Source organism: Megascapheus bottae, chromosome 14 (assembly GCF_031878675.1).
Source record: "Megascapheus bottae isolate mThoBot1 chromosome 14, mThoBot2.hap1, whole genome shotgun sequence".
Classification (NCBI taxonomy): Eukaryota; Metazoa; Chordata; class Mammalia; order Rodentia; family Geomyidae; genus Megascapheus; species Megascapheus bottae.
Window position 1 is genome coordinate 3,351,629 of NC_143522.1, and position 22,217 is coordinate 3,373,845.

General features: G+C 40.4%; 1 protein-coding gene across 1 annotated transcript in view; it reads left to right on the forward strand.

The window, feature by feature from the left end:
* The window catches only part of Syt16 (synaptotagmin 16), a 204,189-nt gene that overhangs the window by 83,342 nt on the left and 98,630 nt on the right, over window positions 1–22,217 (forward strand). Inside the window, exon 2 of the mRNA XM_090344242.1 lies at window positions 14,535–14,714. Within this exon, the coding sequence (XP_090200368.1) occupies window positions 14,535–14,714 (180 nt within the window). The remainder of the gene's footprint in view (window positions 1–14,534; window positions 14,715–22,217) is intronic.

Genomic DNA, 22,217 nt, shown 5'->3' on the forward strand with positions numbered 1-22,217 from the left:
GGAAATGGGAATTTTGTGTTGAAGTTTTAGAAAATGGCACTGAAGGACAATGCTCTCTGTGACCTTATTTCTGCTCCCGTTTCAAGGATAAAAGCTACTTGGGGTTCAGTTCTCTTCTGGGAAAGAGGAGGGCAATCTGTGAAAATATGGAATCCAAACCATAGGTCTTGAGGAATAGTTGAAGAAACTGCCATTGTTTTGGTTAGAGAAAAAAATAGGGATAATAGAGCGCTCTTCATTCTGGCTGGTATTAGCGTTCCTTCTAAGGAAGACCGTCTAACCAGAAGGGCTGGATGAAGAAGGAAGGGACTGTTGGGCAGAGCAGCGATCTTTACAGCTGCCAGAAGTATTCAGGCAGACACTGCTGGCTATCAATCCACAGGTACCCCTGGCTTCTCCGTTTGGTGAGGGTTGGAGGCTCTTGTTGGGGAAGGGGTCATGGTTGCCACTTTGGTCCTGCAGAAGAGAGCATTGTTAGAATACACGGGACACCTTGGGTGTGTCAGCGTGGTTACCATATTGTTAGGTATATTGGGTATCTGGGAGACGAGCTATTGGCCTCTTTTGATTCTAGATTATTAAATTGAAAAATTTGTGTGTGTGAAGTTGGAGGTCAAACCAAAGACCATGTTCACACTAGGCAAGCATTGAGCCCCATCCCCACCTCCCATTCTTTTTTTTTTTTAAGTTTGAATCAAGGTTCTCCAGGGTTCTTTCTGAGTTAATAGTTTCAAAATAATAGGTGTCTTAGCCTGTATAGTTGGCAGCTAGCCACAGGCCTGGAACCACTGCTGGACCTAAACCATAGGTTCCAGGGACTCACGACGAAGTGAACAAGAAAGGCATACCATAACATGATATTTACTTTCTGAAGAGATTGTGCAGAGATTTATCCAATTTATACTCTAAAACACTGATCCTTCAGTAGTGATTTCACATAAATGAATGTAAAATTTAACAATACTGGCGGTTATAATTTCTAATTCAATTAAACTGACTTGTATTATGGATCTGTTATGAGCAAGGCATTAAGTATATGAGTACAAATGAAGAAGATTCTGTCTCTGATTTCTGTAAACTATGGTCTAATGGGATTATACAATGTTGAAACATAATGAGCTTTTTATAAAGATACAAGCCCTATTCGAAGGGCTCCGTCCTGTAGTCTTCCTGGCAGGCCCACGATAGGCTTGGCGTTTCAGAGGGTCTGTAGATGATGAGTAATTGGTCTGTTGGAAAACCTTATTCCAGGGACAGGGGTTGTGAGAAGATACAAAGAGGAAGTACTTGGCATGTTTACAGAACAGCGAGGTGTCATGCGTGGAGGACTAAGTATAGAACTCCTGGGAGGGGTTGGTTAGCCTGGAAAGGTAATTTAGGGCTGGTTTTGGGGAAGGGTCTTGAATGTTATATTTTGAGCTTTCATCTTTAATGGAGATCCCTAGATCTGATTAATCTGTGGCTTATTTTGCTAATTTCATTTGGGATATGGTAGTACTCTGTGTGTGTGTGTGTGTGTGTGTGTGTGTGTGTGTGTGTGTAATACTCGATGCTCAGCAATGTTTATGAATTATCTCTGTCTGAACTTTTCCATTGTGTAAACTTAACAGAGTAGCTTAGCCTAGTTAAGTCTTCATCAGAGACAAATGTTGCATTTTTCAGAAATTAAAGAGCTGAAAACTAAGCTGTGTGTGTGCACATGCATACAGGCATGTGCGTGTATGTGCTATCCCTGAGTCATTTTATTGAGGTTTAGTGCTGTATCATTTGAGCTACAGTTAACATCTAGGATTTTAAGAGTCTCATGGACTTTCCTGCCAGGTTGGCTTCAAACTACAGTCCTTACATCTCAGCCTCCTAAGATGTAGCTAAGATTATAGATGGGAGCCATTGGCACCTGGCTGTACTTGACATAAATAAATACATAAGAGGGAAAGGAGATGGAAGAGAGTTTCAATCTGGAGACTTTTGAGAGAGTGAGAGTGAGAGAGAGAGAGAGACAGAGAAAGAGAGACAGAGAGAAGGGGGAGGGGGGAGAACAACTAAACCTCTGGACATAGCTAGAACATACATCAGTCCTGGGGCTTGAACTCAGGGCCTGAGGACTGTCCTTGGGCTTTCTTGAGGCTAGAACTCTACAACTTGAGTCACAGCACCACTTCTGGCCTTTTCTATGTATGTGGTATGGAGGAACCAAACCTGGGCCTGCATGCATAGTAGGCCAGCACTCTACTACTGGGCCAAACTCCCGGCCCGAAGGTTTGTTCTTTAACTTTGCTTTCTATATATCTAAGTCATCATCAGAATCATATAAAGGTTCTGCTCCTATTATTTCAAATATTCTCTCAAAGTTACACCTCCCTGCTCACCTCTGTTATGTCCATCAAGGCTTTATATATTATATATGTAAAGTAGTAACAGTGAAACCACTATCCCTTTATAATTAATTGTTTGTATAGTTGGTTTGTTTTCTGGACCTAAGGCTTGAACTCAGGTTCTGGATGCTGTCCTTGAACCTCAAGGTTTTGTGCTCAAGGTGGGCACTCTACCATTTGAGCCACAGCAGCACTTCTCTCTCTGTCTCTGTCTCTGTCTCTCTGTCTCTCTGTCTCTGTCTCTCTGTCTGTCTCTGTCTCTCTCTCTGTCTCTCTGCCTCTCTCTGCCCCCCCCCTCTCTCTCTCTTCTTGCCAGTCCTAGGGCTTGAACTCAGAGTGGGCACTATCCCTGAACTTTTGCTCAAGATTACCATTCTACCACTTGAGCCACATCTCTACGTACAGCTTTGTGGTATTGAATTGAACATAAGAATTACATAGATTATTCTGCCTGGGCTTTGAACTGTGATCATCACATCTCAGCCTCCTGAGAAGCCAGCCACTGGGACCCAGCTAGGATGTTCTGTTTTTAAGGAACCTTATGGAATTTGAGTAAGGGAGTTCTTGAGAGAACTTAGCAAAGTTACTTACCCAGTAGTGATCTACCTAGTAGGGGAATACAAAATGAAGCCTTGAGGGAATCCAACATTTCTTGGTCTTATTTGTTGCTTAGGAGGCAACCCTTGGTGATCTTACCACAGGCAATCCATCCCTAGATGTGAGAGTGGATCTAGCTTTCTAGCTTCTGGACTAGGAATGATCATTATAGTATACACATTGGTATTCTATTTTGTCACAACTATTCCTTCCGGAACCAGTCAGGAGACAGCACTGCCCTCAGGACCTCACAGCACTCTGATTATTGACTTAAGTAATGCAGTACTGAACCAGAACTTCTTAATTCAGAGCTAGTGGGGTTTTTTTTGTTGTTGTTTGTTACATATATCTCTGGTGCCTTTCTGCTTTTCAGGCTCTTACTGTTTTGATTGGAATGAGCCAGTACACAAGTGATAAAGTCCCTGTGGGTGAATTTGAGGTGTCATCACTTCTGTGGCAAAGCTTGAGAAGAAAATCAGGATTGTGGTGGTCTGGTAGGAGGTAGCTTGAAGTCATGTTCCCATCTTCCGTGTTTTACACCTTTGAAGGTTCCTGCATAATCCATATATGAAGCTCAGGTCTTTGTCACTGTGTGTAACTGATCTTTCAAAGGTGGTTCTATACTTTTTAGAAGTGTCCTGAGGAACACTGTGAAAAGGAGAAACACACAGTTGTCCATGAAACCAGAGCTTCATTTCATTTTCCAACATGGTATCTGCAAAGCACCTGGTTAAAAACACCTTTGTTTCCTAGAGTCTTACTTTTATAGCCCTTTATTTTTGTGAATTAAAAGACTTTTACAACTCCCTTTTGACTTAACTGTGTAAAGTGTTACACATTGTTAATAGCCCCTTTTGGTTTTTTTTTTTTTTTTTGCACTTTCTTAATGCATGAAGTAAATGTAATTAGCCCCCAATATCCAAATCCCCACTGGGGAGAAATTTCAAGAAGCAATACATCTCAAAAACCTGTTTCAAGTCTCCAATCTCTTTACATCTCAGCACAGTTATTTAGATCTCTCTAAATTGTCCTTGAGTCTGGCGGTGTAAATGGGAGAAGTTCGAGGCAGTCGTTGGGCTAAGTCAGATAGTTGTGCTTAAGGTTGGGAATCAAAGAAGCCCATTGGGCCGGCCTGTCAGAGCTGTGTTTTAAGCGCAGCACTCACGTCTGCTACATAGAGCCAGACTTCTGGCTTTCACAGCTGCACCCGTTTGGCCCTGTGTAATCTCCCTTGATGCTTGATGATAATCACTAAGTAGCATGCCTGGTACAGATGGCCTCCCCTGCTTCAGTGCCCAGCCCCTGTGGGTACGAGTGATGTGTAGCAGGTTGATGTGGGCACGTAAGTGGGTGGAAATTTTCTAATGTGTCACAATAATAACAATGCCGAATCCTATGGCTGCTCAGCTTCCCCTAGAACTGCAGCCTACGCAGCAGCCCACTTGGTTCACAGTCCTATGTGAATGCTAGACAATTAGCAGCTGATAATGAAAAATGCCATGGGAACCAGTGGGAAAATAAGACCTTCCTCCAAGGATATAATGAAATGAAATTAGCACAGACAGTAAAACAATTTATGGTGTCTTTCCTTTTCGTTCTTTTTTTTTTTTTTGTAATTAAAAAGAACCAGTAAATACTTCTAGTAGAGAAATCTGAGAATTGATTAGAATCCCATCTGTTTTAGAAGAGGGTTTTATTCAGAATTTAACTCTAGAGGAGCTTCTCCTTAGGAAGAAACTTCTAAAACATCAAAATAGGTAAAAGGTTCCTATTGTATTTGAATAATACAACAGTTTTGTTCCTTTGTTGTTACTAAGTGGCTATCATGTGGTCTGGGCTTTCAAAAAGAATGCTAACACGGGATAATTGACTTTACTGTTGGAGTCATATATTTTTACTCTTGACTGGAAAGTGAGTGGATTGACATTCCCAATAAATTAGGTGAACTTGTATCTTCATGGTCAGGCAACTTTTCTTTCTTTCTTTCTTTTTTTTTTTTTTTTTTGCCAGTCCTGGGGCTTGAACTCAGGGCCTGTGCCATTATCCTTGGGCATTCCTCCAGGATAGCGCTCCACCACTTGAGCCACAGCGTCCCTTCTGGTTTTTTCTGTGTATGTGGTACTGAGGAGTTGATGATAGGCAAGCACTCTACCAGTAGGCCAAACTCCTGGCCAACAGATAACTTCCTTACACAAAGAATAGTATTGAGCTGTCAGGCACTGGTGTCACAAGCCTGTAATCCTGTCTACTCTGGAGGCTCAAGGTTCAAGGTTCAGAGCCAACCCAGACAAATATGAGAGACTTTTGTCTCTAATTAACCAGTTGTTTTTTTGTTTTTTTTTTTTAAGCATGAGGTGGAGGGAGGTATGGTCTTGAGCAAAAAAGCTAAGTAGGAGTATGAGGTTTAGAGATCCAAGTTCCAGTACTGGCACAATGAGGTAGAGAGTTTGGCCTACTGGTAGAGTGCTTGCCTGGTATGCACAAAGACGGGGGGGTGGGGGGTGGGGGGTGGGTTCAATTCCTTGGTACATAGAAAAAGCCTGAAGTGGTGCTGTGGCTCAAGTGGTAGAGCTCTAACCTTGAGAAAGCTCAAGGACAATGCTTAGGCCCTGAGTTCAAGTCAGGACTGGCCCCCCCCCAAAAAAAATAGTGTTATTCGTGAAATTTGGGATCCCAGGGACCTTTAAATCTACAATTTCTAGATTGTAGAAATTTCCTGTCTAAGCAATTTGAATACATAGTGTACTTACTACTTGGGGGATAATGTTAAAATTAAAGAGTTTCATAATAATCATTAGAAATGTTTAATTGCCTTGTTGCTAGGAACATATTTTTTAAAAGTATATTGGATTAGTGAGAAACAATTCTTGTAAAAGTTCAGTCTCATTGTGTGGGCAGTCTTCTGTGAGTTGAAAATAAAGAAATTATAAACAAATCAAAATTGTATTTCACTCCAAATGTTCTTACAATGTGTTTGTTTTGGACAGTAGAAGAAAGTTGGATATCTTTTTTCTAAAACAGTTTATTGATCTGAAGTAGAATTGTCTGAGAATTTCTCATTTACAAAAATATTTTTAATGGAAAGTCAAACTGCCCATTGATTCAACAATAATCCTATGAAAACATGAATTATATATTTCTGATCTGCTTTTATTTGTCATATGTTCCCAATTTTATCACACAATTATATTAAGGTTAGCAATGTTCAAATGATAATGAATGATATCCCCATGACAACTGATTAAGCTTGACTGTTTCATTTTTTGTTATTGCATATTATATGATGTGAGGGGTTTCGTTGAGATAGTTCCCATGCATGCATCTGTGTCATGTACTTTGATAATATTCATAATTATTTACCTTAACATGATCTCTAGTTTCATCTATTTTCCTGCAAGTGACATAATTTTATCCTTTGGCTGTTTTGAATAGTGCAGCTGTAAACATAGATGTACATATATCTGTTGTATGCTGGCTTTATTTCAGGTATACTAGGACCTCATGGTAGTTTTTATTAAAGAAATTCTATACTACATTCCATAGGGGCTGTACTAGTTTATAGGACACTAGCAGTGCATGAAGATTTCTTTGCCTTACGTTTTCATCAGCATTTGCTGTTTGTTTTTTGTTTGTGGGTTGGGGGCTTGAACTCTGGGCCTGTGTGTTGTCGCTGAGCTCTTCAGCTCAAGGCTACTGCCCTACTCCTTGAGCCACAGAGCCACTTCCAGTTTTCTGGTGGTTAATTGGAGATACGAGTCTCAACGGACTTAAACAAGATGAGGGGAGGGGAGTGGGGGAGGGAAGGGGGGACAAAAACATAAAGGGTAGCAATGTTTGTGAAGTAATGCATCTTCTCTCTGGCAAATATAATGGAACCCTTCTATTAATTACAATTAAAAAGTATATATATATATATTTAAAATAAAGAGCCTCATGGACTTTTGTGCCTGAGCTGGCTTTGAACCTTGATCCTCAGATCTCAGCCTCCTGAGTAGGTAGGGTTACAGGTGTGAGCCACTGTGCCTGGCTATTCGTTTTTGTGATGATTGTCATTCTGACTGGGGCGAGAGAGAATCCCAGTGTCATTTGAATTTGAATTTTCTTTATACCCAAGCATACTGACTATTTCTTCATATATGAAATGGCAGTTCTTCTTTTGGGAACTATTTGTTCAACTCATTTTTTAAGTTATTTGTTTTAGTGTTCAATTTCTTGAGCTCTTTATATATACTCTTTATTAATTCCTTGATGGATGAAGAGCCATTAGTCTTATTCACAAAGTTGGTGCTTGTAACTATAGTTTCCCTATATTTTCCTCTGGTGGTTTAAAAGTTTCCTGTGTTACACTGAGATTTTGATCCTTTTTTTTTTAATTGACTTTTGTGCAGGGCAGGGTTAAGTAAGTGTCTTTTTTAAAGGACATAAAGTGGTCAAGGCCTACACATTGATGGTTTGTACACAGCTACAAGAACACACCATTAAAACATCCAACAATCTGGGCCAGGAGTATGGCCTAGTGGTAGTGTGCTTCCCTATCACGCACGAAACCCTGGGTTCGATTCCTCAGTGCCACATACCCAGGAAAAGGTGGAAGTGGCTCTATGGCTTAAGTGGAAGAGAGCTAGCCTTGAGAAAGCTCAAGTGCCCAGGCTCTGAGCTCCAGCCCCAGGACTGGCAAAAAAAAAAAAATCCAACAATCCAAAAATGTTGTCTATGAATTTATAATCTGGCAAAAACACCTAATTCCTTTTGATTCTTTTTCTATATTCCACACCATCTGGGGAGATGTAGAATATTCAGGGAGAGTGGAAAATAGCTGAAGTATCCAAGGGAAACTCAGATGAGTGAGTAAAGTCTCAAGGCCTCAAAGATTCCTTCTGTAGTTCCATTGGTGCATTTCTGCTGTATCCATCCAGTGCTATTTTAAAGTTGATATTGAGCCAGTTAAGGGAAAGAAGATAAAGCTTGTAAATAATTTTTGGCATCTAAAGTGTGTGTGTGTGTGTGTGAATGCTGTGTGAAAATTTACATTTAAACATGTGTGGCAGATAGGTTAGCCTACTTAGTTTTCAGAAGATGGACACATTTCAACACACACTTATATTGCTATATTAAAGATAGCACCCCCTGACTACACCCCCTTCAAATGCTGTATTCTCAAGTGTTTTAAGAAATGATTGGTTGCTAGTGACTCCATATGTTGCTATGTTTTATTTTGGAACATGTTAAAATCTCACTTAGGTTTCATTAAACTACTTTCCTGGGTTTTTTTTGAAAGGTCTATTTTTTACTTCCAAAGGATTTGTTTGAATATGCACTTAACATACCCTTCTTAGCGATTACTAGTAAGAACATTTAACTGTAACTACTCATTTTCCCCACTTTATATATTTTGAATATTTTATAGTTGTAGAAAATTTTAGGAAAATAATTATCTATATATAATGGCTATCAAGGTTATAGAAATCCCATACATTAAAACATTGACAAAACAATATGCTTCCCTAAGTAATAAAGATGTTCTTTTTTATTTTGTTTAGTTGTAAACACATCATATAAGAAAAGAAGAAATCAAAGCTCTCATATTAATTTTTAAGTAGCTGGCTTAACTTTTTCTATGGTTTTGTAAATAACTATTGTATGCCTAAGTTTAATTGTACAGGCATTTTGGGTTTGTGTCCCGAGGAGGTATATAGAAACACATTCATATTAAGATTGCAAAGGTTTCTCGTTGGTAACTAACTTTTTGATTGTTAAAAATTTGAACATTAATTATAGTTTCTGTGATCATGCAAGTCTAGAGGTAAAGAAGTGACTCAAAAAACTCTTCAATGTCATCTTTTCTGGAGATTTTGAGGCGATCTCTATTGTAGAGTATACCAAACCTTTACTCACATGGTTTCCTCTTTCTCTGGCTTTCTCTTACCTGTATTGTTGATAGCACTCAACTAACACTAAGCTGGAGCCAGCTACTGCTCCAAACTCTCCTGCTGGGTTCTGCTATCTAGAGTCTCAATTGTTATTCCTGCCCAAGTTGCCTTTGAACATTGCTCCCTGTTCTGCAAAAATAAATAAATAAATAAATAATAGCCAGTGCTACAGTCTGTATCATCACGTCCCTGGGACCTAAGCGGTCTAGGCTTGAGTCAATGTGGGTGTTAGGCACTGTATCCAGTTTACCGTCGGTCTGACCTTTTTCACTGGCTTTTCTGAGTGGTCCTAGAGGAGGCTGTCAGGAGCTTAGGCTTCTGCATGAATTGCTTGAAAACATTAGAAAAGAGATGAACAAAATAGAGGTAAGGTCATGATAAGAGGATTTTGGATAATCAGAAATGAGAGAGATAAATACTAGGATTTTAGGTAGACTCATTTTTGGAGGGTGCCAATCTTGGGGCTTGGACTTAGCATGAGTCTGTCCCTGAGCTTTTTTGCTTAAGGCTAGCACTCTAGCATTCCATCCATAGCTTTACTTCTAGCCGGTTTTTTTCTTTGATGGTTAAATAGAGATAAAGGTCTTATGGCTTTGACCCATGATCTCAACCTCCTGAGTAGCTAGGATTCCAGAGGTGAGCCACCGGTTCCAGGCTTTCTTCACATTTTTAAGGAGTTTCCTCACCCTTCCTGCAGTGGTGCTGGGGAAATTTCTACCTGAGATACTATTATCTTCAAGTTAATTGTTTCTATTGGCACTGCTGTTAATTTTTATGTCCCTCCTTATAATATTGTTAAACAATTCTTCAGCTTTCTCATCTTGTTTGTAATCTTGGGGTGAGTCAGATGACTGCAATCGATTAGCCTTTTATTGTTGTTGTTTCAACCCCCTTTAACAACTGTGGGATGGAATCCATGAGCTTGTAGCCAGTGTGGCATGCAGATGCTTTGTATTTGTCACTGTATCTCTGCTTGCTTCTGGAGCTCTTGCTTGAGATTCAACAGATGGAGGCATGCAGTGGCATGTCAGAGCTACGCCTAACTCTCAGGAAGTTTTCCACATGAACTATGTGACCGAAGTTCGCTGCCATCTGATTTCCAATTTAGTAATGACTGGAATAATTAGATGAGTTACTCTGCAGATGGCACTGGAGTTGGATGACATATGTGTCCCTGTCATCAGTGGCAGATGATATGTGTAATACTTGCTCTTCACTATAGTATTTATATACGTGCAATGCAAAATGTCTTTGGAGCTTCGCTAGCAAAGCCTCTTGTTTGGACTCAAATACAACTTGAGACCCGCTTTAGCTTCCTGATTGAACTCTTGGCTTGCTATATTCAGGTTAACAGATTCATCGTGGCACTGTAAGTCTCATGACTTAACGATACTTACACTTCATTTTCTGTTTTGTTCTTAATGGGTTGAACCCTGGGCTTTACACTCTCATTTGGGTATTTTGCTCAAAGCTGACACTCGATCACTTGAAGCATTTGTGGCTTTTGTCTGATAATTATAGATAAGAGTCTCCAGCTTTCCTTTCTTGGGCTGACTTCAAACTTTGATTCTTAGATCTCAGCCTTTTGAATAGGTAGGATTACAGGAATGAGACACCAGCTCCTGGCTTTGAACTTTATTCTTTTTTATTCCCCCCTCTCCCCCAAGTCCTAGGCCTTGAACTCTGGGCATGGGTACTGTCCCTAAGCTCCTTTAGCTCAAGGCTAGCACTCTACCACTTGAGTGATCTATAGCAACACTTCCAGCTTTTTCTGTGATTAATTGGAGATGAGTCACAAATTGACCTGCTTAGGCTTTCTTTAAACCATGATCCTCAGAGCTCAGCTTCCTGAGTAGCTAGGATCACAGGTGTAAGCCATCTGTGCCTGGCTTGAACTTCATTCTTAATGTTCAAATAAGTAAAATTATGGAAGATAGCAACATAAGGAAAAAGAACCAGCTTTTCAGAGTAAAAAACTTGTATTGTTTTGCATATTTTCTTCTAGCCTTTATTAAAATGATACATTTAGCATTTAACTGTTCATTGAGATAAAATTCTTATGCTATAAGACTTAAACCCTTTTAGCTGGGTGCATGTGGCTCATGCCTGTATATTCAGGAGGCTAAGATCTAAAGGATCCTGATTCATAATCAGTCCAGGAAGAAAAGTCTTTGGGACTGTTATCTTCAATAAACTATTTTAAAAAACCCAGGAGTGTAGCTCAAGTGGTAGAGCACCAGCCTTGAGAAAAAAGCTCATGGACAGTGCTCAGGACCTGAGTTAAAGCCCCAGGATTAACACCAAAAGAAAAATAATTATATTCTTTTAACAATGTTTTCAAGGTTCATCGTTTTGCAACATGGACTTTATTTTCTTCATTATCATTATCATAGGATTAAAAACAAAGGAGGGCTGGGAGTTTGGCCTAGGGGTAGAGTGCTTGCCTAGCATGCATGAAGACTAGGGTTCAATTCCTCGGTACCATATACATAGAAAAAAGCCGGAAGTGGTGCTGAGGCTCAAGTGGTGGAGCTCTAGCCTTTGAGGAAGTCCAAGGACAGGGCTCAAGCCCTGAGCTCAAGCCCAGAACTGGCAAAAAAAACCCCAAACAAACCAAAAATAAACAAAAAAAATAGGACAGAGCTGAGTCCTGGTGGCTTATGCTTGTAATCCTAACCTCCAGAGAAGCTAGCTAGGATTGTAGGAGTGAGTCACTGGCACCTAGCTGGTATTAATTTTTTGGAAGGGGGTAAAATTAGTTCTTTAAAAACTATGATTTAAAAATGTAAGTATTTATTTCCATAAACTTTTCTGTGATTTTTGCCTTTCCTGGATTTCATACATTTTTAACATGCTGCATGAAGCAAAATATTTCCCAATTTCCTTTTGATTAGGATATTATTTGACACAATAGTTATTTAAGAGTATGTTAATTGCCAGGCGCTTGTGAGTTTACCTGTTTTCTTTCTATTATTGACTTCTTATGCCATTTAGTTACAACCAGAGAATGTATTTAGTAGTGATTTGAATCTTCTGAAATTTAAGATGTGTTTTTGTGACTTAGCATGTTAGACCCACTGAAGGATTGTCTCTGTGCACTAAAGAGTTTTCTGCTGCTGATGGGAAGAATGTTCTATAACTATATCTATTGTTTAGTTCTGCTATTTCCTTATTGATTTTCTGTCTGGATGATCTATGTACTCTGGAGAGTGGTATATTGAAGTCCTGGATTATTATTATGTTACTGCCTATCTCTCATTTTAGAACTGTCTATGTTTGCTTCATATTTAGGTGCTTTGATGTTGGTACATATGTATTCATAATTGTTATATATTTCTGTATTTTTGACTGCTTTAATACTACATAATGCCCTTCTCTATCTTTTGTAAGTTTTTTTCGCATCTCAAAAGACCCCTTTGTCTGTCATGAGTATAACAACCCTTTTTTCTTTTTTGGATTATCTTTATGTATATACATTTGCCTTCAAACTATGTCCTTAAAGCTAAGATGAGTCTTTCGTATCTGATTTGGTCTTTTTTACCCCCCTCTTTACACAAAGTGATTGTATCTTCAGTATATCATCTAGAATTTCTATTTTTTAGAAAAATGATTTCCCTTCCTGCCCCTTCCTTCCTTCCTTCCCTCCTCCCCTTCATCATTTCTTCACTCCCTCATTCCTTATTCTTCTTGCCGACTAGGGGCTGAGTAGATTCTAGGCAAGTACTCTACCACTGAGCTAAAACCCCCTATCGCTGTTTTTCTGAGGCAAGGTTTCACTCCTTAGTTCCTGAGGGCCTTGAATTTGTAATCTTCCTTCTCAGCCTCCTGTGGGCTAAGATTACAGGCATGTACAACCACATCTGGCTGTATTGTCTTCCTTAAAATGATTGTTTGGAATTCTTTATCTCCATTTTTCTTAGGGCTGGATTTAGGCATGGTATTAATTTCCTTTTGTAACTTCAGGTTTGCTGTGTCTTTCATTACCCTTGTACCCTTGCAGTGGTGTTTGTACATTTCAAGGAGTATTCAACTCTTCTAGTCTGAAAGTAACCCCTTTCTCTTCCTGGTTCATTAGACTAATTCGACTTTCTTTTTCTTCCGGGACTGAGTGTACAAGTAGGCAGGCCTGTCACTGAAGATTCATGTGGGTGTGTCTCCTGCGTGAATGAGACTTCCTCTGGAATCATAACAAGCAGGACTGGTTCAGGTGAGGGTGGAACTACCAGTGGAAGGGTTTGATTCCTGCAGCAATGTAGAATGAGCACAACAGCAGCCGAGTCATACCACAGTTGGCCACTCCCAGATAGCATAAAGCCCTGGAAAGAGGGCAAGGGGGACGTTGGGGGACATGGTTACTCCTGTGTGCTTACTCCTGGGTGAGGAATCTCAGTGTGCCAAATGTCACACAGATTACATTCCATCTGTCGCCTCATTTAATCTTTATTGTTAAAGCAAAATAAATCTGCATGCGCTGTCTGTGTTTAGAGTTTAGGATACTGAAGCATAGAGAAAGCTTCACTTAGGCTCCTCAAGGTCTTCCAGAACAAATGGCAGGGCACAAGGACTGTCAAGTATTTTGCCAGGGCTATTTAAATCTCAAGGATTTTTTTTTCTTTTTTGGGTGAGGCAGGGGAGAAGGAGGTGGGATTCTATCTTCCCAAATCTAAAATATCAGGAGTAAAGCATTTAAATGCGACCTACTTGTACAAGGGGTTTTATTTTGTTTGTCTCTATATGATTACGATGGGCCTTGTCTAGACTCTCACCATCACTCTCCTTTATCTATGGCCCTTCCTTCTCAAAACAATTCAACCAGCTTCACTTTTCCGCTTTCACATGTACATCCAAAGTGTTTTGGCCACATTCACCCTCGTTCATCCTCTCTATTCGCCATTCCCCCCACTAGCACCTGAACTGTGGACAGGATTTGTTTTACAATTCTAACTTCTTATGTGGACGATATTGCTAATGACAATCACCATCATATTGCATAGTTGCATATTTGTGAAAACCCAGGAAATGATTTTTTTTCCTAATTGCTAATATGGATCTACGCATCTACCAGAAAGCTACTTGTTTGGTACATTTCAGACAGATATTTGTTTCAGAGATTTGCTTTTATAACTCTGGTCAGCCATTTCTAACCCGGCACCTTTGGTGAATCTCTATCTTACTATTTGTGGCTTTGAAGTTGAATACTAGGCCAGTTGAATACTAGATCTGTTATCTGAGAAACCAGATTAAATGTCCCTTCTACCTCCCCACGCCCTTGCACAGTCTTAGGGATATCAGCAGGATTCAGGACTCGTGGAGAATTTGTCTTCTTTGTGTGTCTGAGTTTTAAACTCAGGGCCTGATGCTTGCTAGGCAAGCCCTAACCCTTTGTCTTGCTTTAGTCATGTTTTAGTTGGAATCACACACTTTTTCCCCTGGGCCAGTCTCAGACTGTGATCCTTCTACTTCTTTCTCCTATAGAGCTAGGATTATAGGCATGCACCACCATACCTGGCCCCAAATACTTACCCTTATAATTAATAAGAGCAGAGGTTCTGAATAACTGTTGTCATGTTAGAACCAAAAGTTGGGCTGATTAAATTGTGCTGATATTGTTTCCTTTGTGTTCTTCTACCAGTCACTCCTGAAGCTATTGGCTTCTTGTCTGCTGTTGGGGTCTTCGTGGTTCTTCTGGCTGTCCTCTTTCTCTTCATCAACAAGAAGCTGAGTGTTGAAACCACGGGAGGCCTTCCATGTCTGGAGCTACGAGGGAAAAGAAAGCATTCTAAAGACAAGGCTGGAGGCCATGGGGGACTGGGTAAGCATTATGCTTTATATTCCAAGCATGGCGACGCCACTGTCTCCTCTGTCTCCCATGTAAGCTGTGCAGTAGCTGCTGGGATGGACATGGTGAATGGACATTACGAAAGGATGTATTAAGTTTATGAAAGTATTGCACATTCTAGGGTTTGAAGAAAAGATGGGGAAAGGCTGAGCATTACCTCCTACCCTCTCAGTTCTTTAGATTTCTAGGTTGGGTTTCCTCAAAGGAAAAAGAAAAGAATCTAAATTTTGATTGAGACAAGCCTTCTAGTGGTTTAGGCTCATGGAACAGGGCCGATATATTTTAGCTGTTTTTTTTTTTTTTTTTTTTTTTTGCCAGTCCTGGGGCTTGAAATCAGGGCCTGGCAATATCCTTGGATGGACACCTTCTGCTCAACGCTAGTACTCTGCCACCTGTTACCTGAGCCATGATGCCACTTCTTGCTTTTTCTGTGTGTGTGGTACCAAAGAATGGAGCCCAGGGCTTCGTACATGCTAGGCGAGCACTGTACCACTAGGCTACACTTTGGCCCCATCAGCTGTTTTTGAGATTACTTGGGGTTCTCCCACTTAGAGAACCATTGTTGCTTTCCAGAGGGAGGTTTTTAACCTTTAGGCCTAGTGATTATACTATGTCATTTACTCTTTGCTTTTCAATTTGAATGGAAGAAAAATGACATAACAGATGACGCTGTTAAGGACACAGCTTGCAGTCAAGTCATGTAGACAGGTCTGCGATCTTACGTTGTCCACATTCCCTCCAGCATTTGTTTTCCTGATAAAGGCTATTCTAGCTAGAGAGAGGTGGAACCTCAGTGTTGTTTTGATGGCTAAAATAAATAAATGAAACTGGGACATGATAAATAATATAGACATCTACTCACAAATATCCAGAGGACACAGGAGGCTACGCATAGGAGTGGTGGAAAAGGCTCAATAGGTATGTGCAGATGATCCTATAAAATCATAGCCTAGCACATGAACCCCAAGAAAAGGAAACAAGAGACATCCTTTAGAGGCCATAGTTTTCTTTTCATTAGGTCTTGTTTGTTTCTATCTGGGAGGTGAGTGGGGGGCACAGAAAAGGTGGAACAAGGATGAACAAGTACCACAGTGAAACTCAGTAGACACTATGTGGAAAATGCACTGGTTGTCTTACGAGTGGGGACTGGAGGAAAAGACTGGGAGAGAGCAACAGAAGGAGAGCCATGGTTCAAAGAGAATTGTATTGATGCGCTTGATTCATGTAATTGTAACCCCTCTGTATATCAACTATAAAATAACAATTTGAAAAAGTGTAGGAAATATATTTTACAGTCACTACAGCAGGTCATGTTTGTAAATTGGATCATTGGACATTGTTCCTATTGCCTTACTTTTTCTTTTAAAGTGCACTTGAGGCATTAAACTTGTATTTTACAATAGTGAAGCCACTACAGCTAGGGTGGAAGCTAGAAGTTTGTTGTTGTTGTTGTTGTTGTTTTCAGTCCTGGAGCTTGAACATAGGACCTGAGCACTGTCCTTGGGCTTTCTCAAGGCCAGAGCTCTACTACTTGAGCCATAGCACCACTTCTGACTTTTTCTATGTATGTGGTACCAAGGAATTGAACCTGGGTTTTTGTGCATGCTAGGCAAGCACTCTACCACTAGGCCAAACTCCTGGCCTTGGAAGCTAGAGTTTTAAGCCCCAGACTTGTTCTCCAGATCCTGCCATGTGTCCCAACACAAAATATAAAAAAGAGTGATAGTCTCTGTCCCCGGGCAGTGAGAAGAAGTATGTAGGGTTTAGGGAAGCAACAACAAAACAATTTCTTTTCCTTAAAAAAAAAAGAGTGATGGTGAAGGGCAGTGAAAAAACATGATTATGTGACATTAAAGCCAGGGGAAGAGGTGAAGGGAACACTCTTTAGGGCACAAACATGAGCTTTTGGTTTATATGGCAAAAGAATGGAGTATTGGGGGAGAGAAGGATGCTTAATTATTAAACAGTCCGGTTGCAGGTGTGTTCCTGGGGCTCTCTATTTCAGTCTTCATTTGGGAGGAGTCCTGCAGAAGCAGTTTTCTAGAGAAGCCGTTTTCCCTGTCATGCTCCTGGGCAGGACAAACAAGCCACAGGCACTTGTCATATGGCCCATTCTTTCTTTGGGGGAAGATGTTTTTTAATCCCTCCTTATAAATGTTATCTATTAGTTATCTATTAGATAAATGTTATCTATTAGTCCCATCTTCCTTGTTTCCAAAGTGTTTGCCAAGTGACTGCAGAGAGAATGGCTTAGCACAAAGAGCACAGGTAAAAGAGGAGGCAGGAATGCCACACTTTCTTCTTGGTTGGGGTGAGCAGACTCCTTGGTCATGTGGATGTAAGATTTGTAGAGTCTACTTTCTTGCATTTAGATCCATTGCTCTTCATCATGTGGCTTTGATGGGTTAGGGAATCATTCTAAGCTCCACTGTTGCCATCTGCCTGTCAGTGGCAGGGTTGATCTAGACGAAGGGGATGGATTGTATAAAGGGGCTAGCATTGTGCCTGTGGGGCAGAGGACTTCATCATTAATACCCCACATTATTAATACAATGCATTCATTACTTAAATTAGCAGATTAAAGTGAGTGATGAGTACAAAGAACCAAAGTGGGAGCTATTTAAAATATTTCCTTTTTGTCTTGCTTGACATGTTATTTGAGTATTTTAGAGACAATTATGAATTATACTTGCAAATAGGTTGAGGTTGGAAGATGATGTTGGAACAATAACCATAAAGCATGAACTAGAAGCTGCTAGTTAAAAAAAACAACCCACTGGGGCAGGAGTTTGGCCTAGTGGTAGAGTGCTTGCCTATCATGCACGAGGACCTGGGTTCAATTCCTCGGTACCACATATATATAGAAAAAGCTGCAAGTGGTGCTGTGGCTCAAGTGGCAGAAAGCTAGCCTTGAGAAAGCCCAAGGACAGTGCTCAGGCCCTGAGTACAAGACCGAGGACTGGCAAAAAACAAAACAAACAAAAACCACTGAAAACTAAATGCTTGTCACAAACTCAGAGTGTGGGGGGGGGGCGGTCATATGAAGAGATATTTAAAAATAGTTATTCAAGAAATTCCCCAAATTACAATGTCTAAAAAAGCAAATACCTTCATTTTGATGTCTCTTCCTTTAAAGACTTAATAGGGCTATCATGGATCAAAAGCTTTTGAAATAAAATGATTCCACTCCATATTTTATTGAACCATTGATATTTGCCTTAATTATTATCCATGGATCAATGGTTCTTCATGAAGTTGAGCTGTCTATGTAATATGACAAATGTAAAAGAGGGAATGGCGGCAGTCCAGTAAACAGAAGAGTGATATAGATGGAGCTTAGTTTTGCTACTAATTGGCCATGATATTTTGGGAAACTTACTTCACCTCTCTGGGCCTTAAGTCTTCATTTGCAAATTGATGAGCCTGGACTGGTTTCTCCTGTTCTGGGATCCTGTTTGATTTGTGGGGTTACCATAGCAACCGCTCTAGCTCTGTGAATGGAAGAGATCTAATACAAATGATTAAAAATCAACTGGACCATCCTGTTCTTAAAATGGAACCCCATGGAATCACCATTTTTGTAGATTAAACAAGGCTATCAGCAATTTAGGCAATCATTATAAACTTTTTGAGGTTTTTGTGGTATAAAATAAATCATTTTAGCAAACTTGGTAATGTCAGAGACAGTAGTAACAATTTATTTTCTGAATCTACTGTGAGAAATAATTTCTCTAGCAAACAAACCATACTTTTCTTTAAACTAGGTATTTTTCAAAGTTCAAAGAATTCACCCATTCTATTTGAAATTACATGAGGGGAAAAATAAGATGAAATGACATTCTCCAATGACAGGTAATAGTAACAATAATTGGCAAGTAACATTTGTTTAGTACTTACTATTGCAACTTACCTACTAAATGTCTCCACGCATTCTTTGGTTGAATTAAGGTATTATATTGCTCTTTGGTAGTGCTTGCTTTAGAACAAAGAAGCTTTTGTTCTACTTTCAGATAAAAAATTCACTAAAAAATTCCCACAGTGAGATAGCTTTTAAAGGAGTAGGAGGAAGATGAGTAAAGGAAGGGAAAGAAGGAAAAAGAAAGGGAGGAAAGGAAACAAATTGGATTTTGTTTCATGTTTTTCCCAAATCATCCTCTGTATATCAAAGGCAAAATTTAAACATTGGAGTAAAGGACTTCCCTCCCTCTCTCTTCCTTCTTTATCTTTGTCACTTCTTTCTCTTTCCCCCTTCATTCCTTCCTTTATTCCTTCCTTCCCTTATTCCTTCTTTCCTTCCTTCCTTCCCTTTTCCTCTTCCTCTTCCTTTCCTTTCCTTTCTTTTCATTCCCTCCCCTTCTTTCTCCTTCCCTCTTCCTTCTCTACCTTGCTTCCTTTCTTGTTCCTTTGTTTCTTTCTTCTCTCTCTTTCTTTTTTGTCTTTCCTTCAGTCATGGGGCTTCAACTTGGGGTCTGGGTGCTATCTCTGGGCTCTTTATCCCAAGGCTAGCAGTCTACAGCTTTGATTCACAGCACCATTCTCAGTTTTCTGGTGGTTAATTGGAGATAAAGAGTTCCCATGAACTTTCTTACCTGGATTGGATTTGAATTGCAATCCTCAGATCTCAGCCTCTTGAGTAGCTAGGATTACAGGTGTGAACTTCATTTTCAGAGTGCAAGGCTGAAAGGATGAAGGATGTTATCTGTGGGAAGGAAAAAGAATATCCTTCTGGAAAAGTGAGATGGTGGCTTTGAGACATGCTAGGGAAAAAGCTTCAGAGGGCAGGAGCTATTTCCTGGACTTGACCCTGACAAGGGAAGCAGATGTCGGAGCCAGTTGGAACAGTTGCTGTAGGAAGTCTAGTATGTAGCACAATTGAGGAGGAAAACGGAAAGCAGAGTACTTAGGACCCCACAGTGACCCTCTTGGGCTTGGTGTGGCTGAATAGGGGTGGAATATGGGGTCAGAGGGAAAGAAAATCTGAGAAGCTACCTCCTCAGCTGCACAATTCACGCGGATGTTTTAGAAGTTCTTATCTGCCCCTACGGGGTGCAGAGAATGCAGTACTGAATCAGAGTCCATGCTCCTGCCAGGGAATTGTTGTGGATGAGATGGGTATGTGCTGGAGGCCAGGCAGAGTTCTCCTGAAGGTCAGGCCTGACTTTCCAGGCATACAACCTGTCCAAGTGGCATGGCAAGGAGCTCTGTGCAAGCAAAGAGCTCTGCTTAGGATTCTTGATTTCAAGGGCATTTTCCTTTTGCACTTGTTCTGTGTTCAGGACCGTCTGGACTGATCACCAAGAGCTGTGCCAAGTCTGGATGCCTTTGAGGGACAGCTGTAAAGTCATAGGTGGATCATTCAGGCCAGCGGGAGCCAGCAGGAAGGAACAGCACAGCAGGCTAAATCAGCTTACACCTGTGCCCGGAGGCAGCCTGGTTTCAGGAAACAGAGTGGGAAGATGGAAATCATAAAGTGGAAATTGACCAAGTTACTTTGAGTGGGGGTGTTGAAGTTGAGCTTCTCAACACTGGACATAGGAAGGAGGCTCCAGAGAAAGTGGAGAGCAGTTAAGAGTAAATGAAGAGAACAACTATGTTGTTTAAGCAACATAGTTTAAGCAAGCTGCCTACTCAGCTAGTGTCAGCAACAAAGTGGTGCCAGTCAGACCTTAGAAATGAGGATGTTAGAGGCAGAGATGGTGGTACACACCTGTAATCCCACCACTGGGGAGGTTGACAGGAAGACTGAGAATTCAAGGCCAGCCTGGGCTATCTAGTGAGGTCAAGGCCAGTCTGCACACTGTTTCTCCTTGCTATTTGCTAGAAAGGCCCAGCTCTCTGGTCCTTTTCCAAGGCTGCGCTCACTTCTTTACCTGTAATTAAATGGCTGCCTTCCAGTTCAACAAAAGGCCCTGCCAGCTCTAGGACTTCTTTCTGCCTTGGCCATAAAAGCTGCTCCTATCAACTAATTTTTATTTTCCTCCTTCAGTTAGGTCAGAATATGTTTAAGTACAGATTTTCCACGAGGCATTTCAACAACAAAGGTACTATCATAATCTCATAGATGAGAAAGCTGTTCCTAATTGGCATAACTCAGACTCAAAGACTGCTTAGCCCCAGATGCTAGGAGCTTAATGCTTTACTTTTTTTTTTTGCCTGAATGCAAATCATTACATCATGCTTTTAAAATAAAGAGGATTTCTGAGATGATGAAATTAACAAGGTCGAGTTGGCAGTAGTATGGTTCCTACTTGCTTAGCGTAAACTTGACCTTGGGTAATCCTGGTGGCCTAAAGTCTAAAATCAAGAAAAGGGCTATGCTCTTTCTGGAGGCTCTGGGAGAGAATTTATTCCTTCCCTGCCTCTCAACATCTGGTGTCTGTCAGTCACCTCTGGAATTCCTTGGCTTGTGGTTGTATAGCTCAAGTCTCTGCCTTCTCTTCATTCTTGTCCTCAAATTTAGGCCTCACTCTGATAATACAGAAAGATTTTCTTATCTCAAATCCTAACTTCATGATAACTGTAAATTCTCTTTTTCTAAATAAAGTAATCTGCAAAAGATCCAGGGATTAGAACGTAGACAAAACTAGCCAGAACCACTCAGTCCATTCTGGACAAGAGAGGAGAGTGTATCCCTCACAAAGGAGTGGGTTTCAAATGAGAAAAGTTGAGAAAGAATTGAATGTATGGTACCATTTTTTTCCCCATCCTCTCGTAGTATCATCCTACACTCCCCAAATGAATTTAGAGATTCTTTAAAGAGATAAAATGTTCACCAGGCATTTATAATTCAGACTGAAATCAGCTGTTGGGGTATTTCCAATGGTAGGCCAAGTTGAATTACTCTGGTTCTAAAACCTGAAAAGCTTAAAAAATTACCATTATGGATGGCCAGCTGCAAATTTATGCAACCAGAAGGAAGAGTGAGGATAGTAAGGGAAATGGATAGACTTAGAAAAATTGCCAGGTGATTTAAGAATGTGGAAAGGAGTAGGTTCATTGTCATGTGTTTTTTTTTTTCCCCCAAGTTAGAAGAAGTGACAACCACTCCATGTCAACTTTTCCCTACCAGGACCCCTTGGGGGGTCCCTTCCCACCCTTCTTCAGTTCCACTTTGGTCAGCAAATAAGATGTCTCCTTCCTGATTGCCTTTCACATCTTTGCAAATGTATCAGGATTCCATCTCCAGCGTCTAGATACTTTGGCGTGTGAGTTAAACAAATCACTGAGAAAAAGTATCTACTTTAGAAGGTTATCAGAGGTTGATAACCAACTCATTTATTGTCAAGGCTGAATGGTGTACACGTTTTTAGTGTATTTGGCTCAAATAGTAGGGTCTAGCCATCCTAACAATACATAAAATTTTACCTTAATGAATTGAACAGCTTTCTCTTTTGCTGATATACAGATAAGGAAAGACACACTGACACATTTGATAAAATAGTATGAATTAGGATTTGAAACAGATGTAAAATAGAA